Source organism: Agelaius tricolor, unplaced genomic scaffold, assembly GCF_023055355.1.
Source record: "Agelaius tricolor isolate 1412-34295 unplaced genomic scaffold, bAgeTri1.0.p SCAF_8, whole genome shotgun sequence".
Classification (NCBI taxonomy): domain Eukaryota; kingdom Metazoa; phylum Chordata; class Aves; order Passeriformes; family Icteridae; genus Agelaius; species Agelaius tricolor.
In genome coordinates, this window is record NW_027269268.1 from 28,887,596 (window position 1) to 28,899,225 (window position 11,630).

Genomic DNA, 11,630 nt, shown 5'->3' on the forward strand with positions numbered 1-11,630 from the left:
GTCCTTAAGATTAGATGAAATTCCTAGCATGCATTTTAGGTATTGTATTTATGTGATCTCTTCAGTTGAATAAAGGAAGATTCTGCTAAAGGAAATCTATTTGGTTGTTTAAAAGCACATTAACATATGGAGCACAATTATTTACTCGTTCAAGAGACCCAAAATATATAAAATTGGGTTTAACTATTGCATATTTTGTCCTTCTGTAAAAAGTGTCATAAGTGAATGTCATATGCTCAACATGATGAATGGCCAAAACTGCTTCTGTCCTTTAATGATATAATTTTTTCATTAAACAAGCTTGCAATGGCAAATCTGATTCGTGGAAATGAACTGGAGCTGGCAATCAGTGTGGGTACTGTCTTGGGAGAAAGTGCAGCACCAGCAACACATTATGCCCTAGAATTACTAGCAAGAAAATGTATGGCAGTAATAACATGGTAAGAATTTCTTAATCCAAAGATTTTTTTTTAATTTTCTGCCTGACAAAGCAATCAAGGTGTGTCATTGTGAAACTTTTGTAGAGATCAAACCACAACAGGAAGGGAGAATCAAAATTGCTGCTTGAATAATAATTGCTGTATTAGACCTTTGAAGTACAGGGCATGCAAATATTCTGCTTTAATCTCAAAATATATTCTGTGTGCACTGTAAGTGAGAGAGGAGTCATTGTCAGAGTATGAAACCCACTGAAAAAAACACCCTAGATACTTGGGCAATAGGTAGCTTATGAAGTCCTAGTTTTTACTGAGTAAAAAGAACTGCTTCAAAAAAAGTAAGGCTGGAATTGAGTTAAAAAGTCAAAATGAATAGCTCAAGTAGGATATGTGAAGTGATTTTTAAATACTTGATTGAAAAATATAAAACTATGAGTCTGAGGAATTATCTTCTATTGGTTTTAGGAACACAAGACTCCTGCAATGATTTAAGGATGAAACAAGATTGCTGTTTAGTTCCACAGGAGTAACTTCTCTCTTGCATATAGGGGAAGCCTTCTGTGGCAAATTTTCTTTTCCTCATTGTAGTGGTTTTACTTTGAAAAAATCACCTTCTTGTTTTTCTGTCTAACAATGAAAAAGCAGAAAACCTTTCTAAGGTGTATTTGGCAGCTGTATAACTGGTTTGTAATTAACATTTCACAAAAAATGTGTACTTAAACTGTTAAAAATCAGTTTTTCTTCTACAGTTAGTATTTGCTAATGCATTTAGAGGTAGTCCGAGAGAAACATAGAGGAACTCCTCTACATTAGAGAGGAGATTAGAACATTAGAATATTTAGCTTTCATTAGACAATGAAGCATTGTAGAAAGATAAAATAAGAAACTGGTGACTTGCTGCTTTCATTTTGCAGTGTTTCAGCATGTCTGCATTGCACCAGTCTTAATAGGGTTGTTTTGGCAACTCCATCTGCAGCTTTTAAGGTGTCTGAAGCTCTTTCATTGTTAAGGGTGATTTTTATGTAGCCTCCAATAGGAAGTACTGGAGTTAAAGAAACAGTGCATATTTTTCCAGTTCCATAACAAAAGCTTGTTCTGATCTCAGGGCTGTAATTACTGCTTATAATGGTATGGCATCTATGTTTATGTCCATAAAGGTGCTGTAAACTTAATAGCATGTGTACATTGAAGTCTACATGGTGATCAAGCCTGTACTGTACGTGATAAAATTTTAAAGTGATGTACTGCATATTGCCCAAGTATATATCTGGATTTTTCAATGGGTTTCACACACTGTGCTGAACACCTTGCAATCCTGGATTCTGATTTTCAGCCTTGCAGCATATTTTTTATATTCTGTAGGAAAAGATCAGAGATTCATTAATCTCTTTGTTTTGTAATAAAGGGATTTTCACACAGCATAATCCCCTTGGTTAACTGCATTCATAAGATCATATATAGAGAAGGTGGAGTTCAAGGGTCTCTGATATTTGAAGGGCTCCCTTCTTAAATTTACTGGTTGTTATGCTTAGGGATATCCATCAGTTGGAAATATTTCACTGTAGTGAAGCACTTTATTGTAGACAGCAAAAGGAATACCAGAAGGGTCCTGATGAATTAATAAAGAAATCAGTTACTGAATGCTGGAATGTTTCTTGGGTTTTGGTTTGTTGTTTTTAGAAATGCTCTAAAATATAAAAGCAAGCCAAAAAAACCCAAACTAAACATTCGTGCACTTTCCCAAATCTAAAGTCTTGAGAAAATGTGTGAATGTTTAAGGACACATTATTGTTTGTATTTAACACCTAAATACTGTCAAAAGCAACTTTCTGCTATTCAAAAAGCTAGTCATATTTTACCTGAGATACTGAATTCTGCATATGCAAACTCAGCCACCTCATTTTGGTCTTTATACCAACAGTGTTTTCAGTTTAATTCTTAAAAATCATTCCAGTTTCTTAGAATCTTTAGGTTCTTAATAATCATTCCAGGTAGCACAATTTGTAGGCCATTATCTTCTTTGAATTACTTTTTTTAAAATGAATACTGGATTTCAGTTTTTTGACAAGAAAATTTCTAATAACTTAAAAATGTTTAAATTGCTTTTGAAGATTAGTACATATAAGTAAGTGATCTTGAAAATAGCTTAAGAACTTGTGAAATAACCTAGATTCTGGAAGAATGCTTCTGTAACTTGGAAAAGTAGCTGTTGCACAGTAAAATATTATCACAGATTTTCTAAAGACCTTTTGGCATGAGTTTCTTTATGTTGTCAAAAGGCATAAAATAGAAAGCTATTTTTTGTTGTTGCTGTTGAAGCCAGTTGCCCTGACCCATAGATTTGCTGCTGTAGTTTAATTATTTTCTATCAGATATTTTCTCTGTAAATTAATGCAAAATTTTTTTCAATACTGTTTCAATGTCTTCCTTTTAGCTTCCCATCACTTGGATACAGGTATTTTGCTTTTTTGGAGAACGTTCAAGGTTATTTTTTCCCTTAATAAAGTCACAAGCTTTTCAAATTTCTCTAAGTGTCCTAATTTTTAATTGCGATTAATACTTGAAAGTGAGATAGAAAGCAGTTGCAAATATTGGATAATAGCTTACTTGAACACTTTTAAGCTAAGGACCACATTCTGAAAATCCAGAGGTAATCAGTAGGATTTTTTGCCTTACAAAGGGGCAAGTCAATCTTGAGGTTCACAGGAGAAATGACGTCTGCTTGAATAGAAGAGTCAGAGAATAACCAGTTCTTAAAACTTAAATAGAACAATTTCCAAATAATTTCCTAATATTATACATTCCCGTCATCTGTTTCTTGTGTGAAGGATAGAATAAAAAATGCTAAAAAGTTTAGGAAAATGTAAGAAATGTCAGTTTGCTAAAACACTTTGCCTTTGAGAAGAATAAAATAAGTATTACATTTTTTCCCATATAATCTCTCTATTTCTATGTCACATGAGCACCAAGATATTCTGGATATTGGAGAGATGTCCTGTGTTGATGTCATGAAGCTTTAGAACCCTGGAATTTTGAGGATGGTTTCATGACACAGAACCACATTATCATCTTTTCTTATCTCAGATTGGAGGGTTCCTACTCTCCTTTCCCATCCCTGCTCACATATTCTTCCATTTCACTTTGAGATGGTTCTGAGGCTTAAGAACTGCACAACTGTTTAATTCAACAAATTAAAGCAACAGAAAATTAATGAATGACTTTCCCAATAAGATGAATAATTAAACCTCATTTATTGAACAAAAATATTCTTAGATACTGAGCTTACTTCTGCACTTCTCTGGAAATAGTATTTTTTCAGTAAACTCTTCTTTTATTAGGAATGTAAAGAGAAAATAGCTTCCTTCTATTACAAACCATCAAGAGTAACTATATGTCATCTTTTGTTTGTGCAGGGATTTAGCAGTTGATCTTCTTATGATGATTCCTGATAATAAACTGCAGTTAGTGAAACTATGTGCTTTTTATCCTGGATGCACAGCAGAAATAAATGACCTGCATGAAAAGGTACAATGTAAAAGAATTTACCTGAATCTAATAAGGTTTTGTATTGATTCATTTACTAATTTCAAAAAACATAAGGCCATATAAAACCACAGGGTGAATTTGACTTTCACATCTTATATGTAACATATTCTTTTCTCCACTATTAGTCTTTGTTGACTTTATCTTCAGCATTGTACAATAAATTTAGTTCATTTCTATCCTTTAGTGTACTCCTTCCCTGACACATGTTACTTTCTGAAGTAGCTTATCATCTTCAGAATTACCTGTCAGTACAATTTATAACCTACTAGATGTGCAGCCTAATCATGTTTTGGCAGATTAACTTTCTGTAGTCTGAATTGTTTTATATTTTATGTCTGTTATGTCCATAAATGTCCCCTTTCCTCTTCAGCAGCAGAAGGGTCTGCTTTGGTTGCTCTCCCTTAGGGTGTGACTCAGACTGCATATTTATTAAACAGTAGTAAAAGCTTCACAAAAACATTAGCAATGAAAACTGGTACTGCTTAAATTAAAGTTACAGAGCCTTTTCCAGTGCTGCTCTGGTCTAGATGACTTTCTTAATGCGCAATATATGCAGGTATGTCTTTCAATGTCTCCTTCAGAGAGAATTTTTTCTTGTTGTGTGCAAACATCAGTATTTCTCTGCATCTTAGAAAATTGTTTGAACACTTCAGTAATTTTCTGCAAAATGTTTGTTTTCCAGTGTAATCTTCCTGATGTGGAAGAATGTATGCAAGTGGCAGAGACAATTCAGGCAGATGGGGATGTATTTGAAACAATGAAGTACTATCTGTTAAGCACAGAACCTGAAAAGGCTCTCCCTGTTGGCATTCAGTATGTGAAAGGTAGGTAGTTGGATGAAGAACAATTTTAAAGCAAAATTTATCTGTATAACTTTCCTTATGAGATATATGAAAAAAATATTTTCTTTTTATTTTTCAACAGAACAACTCTGTGGCTCAGATTGGACTTTAGATTCAGTCTTTCCATATCTTGATCTTTTAAGTTACATACGGACTGAGCAGTTAATGTTGCCTAAGTGTAGTGAGTGAGTATATTTTCCCTGATTTAGAAAAGTGGGACTTTCCTTAAAGGAATCCTTCAGATTGCATATATATAGGTGCACACTGTTAGTATCATTTTTTTTGTTTAACAGAGGAGGGACACAAAAAAAAAAAATCCAGCAAGCATGCTTTTTTCCAGTCTGGAGAACAGAATGTGGACTCTCCCAAATTATGAAGGTTTAGCAAGAAAAAAAAGATATTTTATTGCTGCTTTCTCTGTGGAGCATTTACAATGTGTGAATCAATATTGGTCTTATGTGAAGAACTTCACTTTGATCAGCTCTGGTTTCAGTTTGCTGAAGTGGTATCACAAATCATGTGGGCTCTTATGTCAAAGCATTAAGGAATGTTGGGCTGTCAGAATTAACTCAGAATTAACTCTAAAATAGATGGAGAGCACTGGTTCACCTTTATGATGGATGGTTGCAGCTAGGCCTAGGTGCCTACACAAGTATACGTTTGAAGAACAAAAAGGAGAAAAAAGTTTGGGAAACTTGGTGAAACTGAAATCTACACTAATATTTGGGGCAGTTTTATTTATATTTACATTCTATGACATTAAAAGGTCTGAGTGATGTTGTTTGTGTAACTCTATTTGATCATGCTTGAAAATTGTGTTGTAAATGCCATTTAAAATTTAATAACGGAAATCAACATGAAGCAGATGCAGTCTGTTTAAACAAGGCCATGACACAGAAAGTAAGCGTAATCAGTGAACATATATTCTCCACAAAAGGTGATAGATAAATTAGGTCTTAAAATCATAACATGAATATGAGTTTGTTTAATGTTTTTCCAAATGCTTGTTGTTTTTCATGATTGATACTTGTTCATTTATAGGTTTCGGAATGAGTTGCTGATTTTGTGTGGTTATGTTGGTGCTTTACTTGCTATCAGAAGAGAGTACAACAGCATTGTACCTGCACTATATGAGTACACAAGGTAATACTGTGTTTTCATTAACTCTGAGTAATCTCAATCTTTATTATGACATATTCCATACATTGAGCCCACTCTTCGCATCACATTCCAAAAAAATGAAAACATGTCTTTCCTCTTAGCTATCCTCATGTCTGAAACTAGGTGAGAGGATTGGGGAAAAGGAAAAGGAGCATTTTTTTGTTGTTGGTTTGGTTTTTTCTTTTCTGAACCTAAAGAAATAACAAGATCAAATACAAGCTTTTACAGAAGGGCTATTCTGATATGGATATTATTAGACTAGTGACAAGCAGTCTTTGAGACTCAGTTTGTGATACTTTCACTTTTGGCTGTAAAGCTTTCAATTATTTATTATGTAAAGAACCACAAAACAATACTGCTCAAAGTTTTGTTCTTGGATTGCCCAATATCTTCAAGACTCACAGGTTTTTAGTTTCTGGCCCATCTTAAACTGGACCCTTACCTGCTTAAGGTGGACAATTTATATGCTTAAGCAGGACATTTTTAAGGTATCCCAACACAAATGAAAGATGGCTGAGTTAGGTCAGGTAGTAACTGCCACCTATATTATATTTTGATAAATAAAAAATGCATCCACTGCAAGGGCTTTGAAACTGCTTTCTGCAAGTGAAACAAGGCTGTCCCAATGTATGTGTTGAACCATGTTTCTCTAATTGCATTTTTACCATATATGGTACATGTAGGCAAAATGGATCCTTAATTTTAGTAAAGTTGACAATATTAAGAAATAAAAACACATATAGCCTTGAAATATAGAGTGGCCTCAAGTTAAAAAAATTACAGCAAATTAAATAAAGTGTAAATAGGGATCATTAAAAAAAATTTAAATATAAAGCTATGCTTCTATAACTTATATGAGTATTACTGAAGTTTAATATAGTGTATATTGTGAAGGATCAATTTATTTCCATAGTTATTCCATATCCAATCAGAAATAGTTTTATTTTACTACTGTCTATCATGTCTTGCTTCTAAGAAAATTATCATTATTAGGATTAATTAGGACTTTAATTACTTTCATTCCTTTTCAGTCAGCTTTTAAAAAGACGGGACGTATCTGTACCTTTGAAAATTGAACAGCTTTCTGAGGAATTAGATGCATGGAGAGCTTGCACACAATCAAACAAGTAGGTGGAAAAGTATAAAATTACCATGAGTGAGACTAGTAGTATTTAACTGTTTAGTTGTAAATTTATTCCCTTTGTAAAGTCTGAATGTAACTGCTTTGCAGATCTTAACCTCTCACACAAATTAGGAAGCCAAGCTGAAAACCAAATTTCTTTTATGTTCCTAGGCCCACGGATGAGTTGCCATGCACCCCGCCCTCTGAATCGCAGAGAGCGCTGTACTCAGTACTTGTCTCACGAATTCAGGGGGAGCCTCTGAAAGGAATGGTTGGGCCAGACTGTGTCACTGGATCAAATCTTCCCAGTCATTCAGATGTTCATACCTCCTGTTTGACAGGGCTAAAGATCCAGGTACAGTTTCAGAGCTGAAGTGCTCTTTCTTACTGATAGGACTGACTACTCGTGAGGTTGCCATAAATCAAAGGTCTCTCCCACCATTTGGCTGGAAAAAGGTTTACCCTGTTATCACAGGATAGACTTAAAAGTGACAGGCAGTGACATCTGTTATTTAAGAAAGACTGTATAAAGAATTCTCCAATCAAATAATTGTCATTTCCAAAATCCAAAACCTTTTCATTTACACATGAAAGATTTCCTTTGCCAAACGTTGTATCTAAAGTGCATGTATCTTTTGGCTAATCCTTCACCACAGCTTCAATAAAAGCCAGGAGATTATTTGTCTTCAACCACATACTAATATTTTTCTGGTTTTGGTTTTTATCACTATGGAAATGCATACCATAAAACTTGGAATTCATGACTAATTAAATCCAGACATTAGCAGACTAAATATTCAAATATATTTATTCATCACTCACATTGAGTTTTATGATTAATACACATTAGTCCTTATAACACCTATTTAGCATATCTTGTTATTTTAATAAAGAGAAAATCGAAAGATTTTGAAAACACTACTCCTGCCTCCAGACAATGCCTCAGTAGGAATTTACTTTCCTAGGTGATGCCAAATCTGTTTCCTCTGTCCAGTGTAAGATGTCAGCCCAAAGAGTAACAGGGTGGTTTAGAGACTAAGAGGGATGCATAGTTTTCTGATGAAAATTAGAGTTTACAAAATGCTCGTGGGATTTTTAAGGTAAAAAAATTCTCAACTGCTCACCATCAATCTAAAATAACTTGCTCTCAACACTTCCAGATTAGATGAGTGGTCTCTGTCTGTGGCTGTGCTCTCAACATTTTCTAACAGCCATGTAAAGCTGCCAATGTTATAGTCCATTCAACAAGAATAGCAAATATGGTGTCACCAGCTTCTCATCTACAGGATCCGTATTTCTGGATTAGCATACATTAGGAGTGGTGTCTTTGGGCATGCAGATCAGCTCAACAATCAAAATCAGTTAATACTAAAGCAGGGCAGCCTACTTGTATGGGTTTACAAGTTTTATGTAGCAAGTTTGGAGAGCATAATTCTTTCAGAAAGCACTGAAATTGAAATGCAGCTTTCAGAGCACATTTTGTCAAATTAATAAATTAGCAAATAGCTCTTTTTCCATCACATGAATGAGTACTTTGTCCTTTTCATAGTGAATAATTCAAATTATTCTGTAGACTGCATGTAGACTCTGTTTTCAAACAATTCATGGAGACATTATATCAAGAGGATTTTTGTGGATAGGAAAAGCAAAGATCAGCAGAAATAATAATCATGTCCATGATGAAATAAGGACAGTATTCTGAAGAAAAATGCTTGTTACCTCAGTTTCTAATTCAACCTAAATTTAACTCTGGAATAATTGACAAGCATATATAAAATAACAATAAAACACATCAAACTAAAAATTTCAATATTGTAAAAGGTTGGGTTGACAGATTTGGGAACATAAGTGCCCTCAATTCATAACATGTCGCTGTTATCAGAGTTTTAAGTGAGTGGGGAAAAATATCTGTATGAACATAGTGGATAGGTCTAAACAAGGCATTTATGTTCTTCTGAGATAAAATATGCTTTTTGTTGTGGCCTTTACACAATCTGTATATAATTTCATTTTCTCTCCCTTCCCAAACATTTTTGCTTCTCAGGGTCCTGTGTTCTTCCTCGAAGATGGAAAATCTACTATTTCACTGAATGATGCTTTGATGTGGGCCAAAGTGAATCCTTTTTCACCATTAGGAACAGGAATACGACTTAACCCATTTTGATGAGGTGTTTCCTCTGTACTTTATAGTGCTTAAAATAACACTCTGGGAGTTAATGCTGATTTAACCTTGATTGTCAAAGGACAGAGAGGTGGTAGTTGATTCCTCCTGCAGGTCAATTACTTGAACTTTGAAAATTTTAACATGAGAATGAAAGGATTTCTATACAAATGTTTGTTGAGAATCCAAAGAAAAGAGTTATTTGATAATCCAAAGAAAAAGTCCTAATTTCATATATAGCCATGTCATTTTTTTTTGTAAGAATATTGTCGTCAGACAATTATTTTTGTCAACTCTGTGTGAATAGATGCTTTGTAAAGTAAGCAACTATCTACATATTACCAAAATATTGATAATAAACTGTGAAACCCATAAACACTCTTCCAAATATATAATCATAAAATTACTTTATTGACAGCAACTCCAAACATTTTTAGAATGACTGGAATATTTTGGCTGTTTCACACTGTCCCCATTTTTAATTTGAACTAATTTTTACACATAGGGTTCTATAGCAAAAGTAAAATTTCAAGAGTAGGTGTTTTTTTCATCCCCTTGTTATTGTGCTTTAATAGCAGTACAAATAGAAGGTCACTTATGTTTTGTGTAGATTATCTATGTTTTCTTTAGATTATCTATTTTTTATTTATTTATTTAAATTATCTAGATTACAAAATTGTATTTTCTAATAGGATCATATTTGGCAACATTCTCCGTTATGCTTTCACTGGAGGCTAAAACTCTTTATAAATTTTCTTGGTTTTTTTAACAAAGGCTTTGTATAGAACAAGCAGCATATTTATTGAAGTTATTTAACTATGCTATGTACATTGAAACAGCTTGTTTTCTCTTTACATTTTGTATTAGTCATAAACATGCATATAATATGACAGACCAGAAGTAAGTACTTGTGCATTTATGTTTTTATTTACTACATCTGTACTCAAATGGAAAAGCAGTTATGGCAATAGAATACTAAAAATATTTAAAGCTGTGTATAGTATGGAATTTATTATAAGGCAAATATTATACTCATTATTCTTATTAATAATTCTTATAAAAAGAATTGCTCACTTTTAGAAAAGATGCCTTGGTTGCAGTACTTTTTGTTAGCTTAATTGATGGTACATAAGCAGAAATCTATTTCATCTGGTTTTTTTGCTGCTACTTAAAAATAAATTTGAAATTTATTTAAATTCCTGATAGTTACATTAAATATAAAGAGGTTGCAATTAAAAATTGGCAGAATTATTTCTAAAGCAACTGTTCTGAAACTGGAAATAGTATTGGGTCTCTATTTAGTAGATCCTGTCAAAAAGGCCTCAATTTAGAGGTAAGCCTTGCCCTTATTTAACTGTAGAAATAACAATGCCACCATGCTGGGATGTTGGGATGGAGATTAGAAATAAAAGAAAATCCTGGGTTTGTTTTTTGCCCTACCTCTTTAAAATCCTCTGGCAATGTTCTAAAGTACTATTACAGGGTTTCTGGTGTAAGAATATATTGGGTGGGGGAACACAGCTGTTTTGTACCCTAAAACCCCCATTTTTATACATACTTGGGTGCTGGAACCAAATCTTTTACTTCCTGAAAGTATTCTCTGAAAATATTTTTCCTTTGTTTACTCCATGGTACTTGCAGAAGAAGAATTCGGTTTCAGAAGTTAAAATTCACAGTTTTTGAAAGAATTTTCCATCAGTCAGTATCTGATCTTGCTTCTGTCAAATAAAAGACGATCTGTTTTTTAGCACATAAATCTTACAACCTGGTATGTAAAAGTTCTTTATACAGAGGTGGAGAGCAAACAAAAGAACTGAACATGAAGCCCCGTGACTGAGGATTGGGATCTGAAGTATTAACTCAACTGCCATTCTACTATATTTAAAATCTTTTATTGCATCATAAGAATTTTTATTAATATTTCACAGTTAAAATATATTGAATATGTAGAATAACTGCATCAATGTGTTGCACATAAATTATGCCTTAACATGGAATCTTGGGCAAATCTACTCCCTCTAAATTACAGAGTGTGGGTTAGGAATTCATTCCTTACTAAAATACAAAATATAAGTCAAAGGGCATTTTTTATACTGGGGATCCATCAGGTAACAGTCTTTGTGAATAACATGAGGTTGCATTTTCCTTGAAGTTGTTTGTACAGTGGTGAGTGAGGGGAATATGCAGAAAAGGTTGTAATTGTGTCTGCTGTTACAGCTGTGGTTGCAACTGTCAACTCGTTCATCAGTTTCAAAAATAATTTCAGATTGTTTGCTAATGTGTAGCTTCATTGTCTAGTATAGCAAGTCAAATACAGATATCTACCCCTTAATATTAAAGAATACTTTGTCTTCAAAAGA

General features: G+C 33.5%; 1 protein-coding gene across 5 annotated transcripts in view; it reads left to right on the top strand.

Annotated features, from left to right (window-relative positions):
- WDR17 (WD repeat domain 17) overlaps nucleotides 1–11,630 on the top strand; it is a 56,643-nt gene extending 45,013 nt beyond the window's left edge. For 4 of the 5 annotated variants that reach the window (XM_071432110.1, XM_071432108.1, XM_071432105.1 and 1 more), the window contains exons 22-30: nucleotides 301–440; nucleotides 2,872–2,892; nucleotides 3,851–3,962; nucleotides 4,666–4,807; nucleotides 4,908–5,010; nucleotides 5,867–5,968; nucleotides 7,018–7,113; nucleotides 7,281–7,464; nucleotides 9,154–11,630. In XM_071432110.1, coding sequence (XP_071288211.1) covers nucleotides 301–440; nucleotides 2,872–2,892; nucleotides 3,851–3,962; nucleotides 4,666–4,807; nucleotides 4,908–5,010; nucleotides 5,867–5,968; nucleotides 7,018–7,113; nucleotides 7,281–7,464; nucleotides 9,154–9,273 — 1,020 coding nt within the window. In that variant the 3' untranslated portion in view covers nucleotides 9,274–11,630. The remainder of the gene's footprint in view (nucleotides 1–300; nucleotides 441–2,871; nucleotides 2,893–3,850; nucleotides 3,963–4,665; nucleotides 4,808–4,907; nucleotides 5,011–5,866; nucleotides 5,969–7,017; nucleotides 7,114–7,280; nucleotides 7,465–9,153) is intronic. The other variant, XM_071432106.1, reaches the window with a different exon arrangement.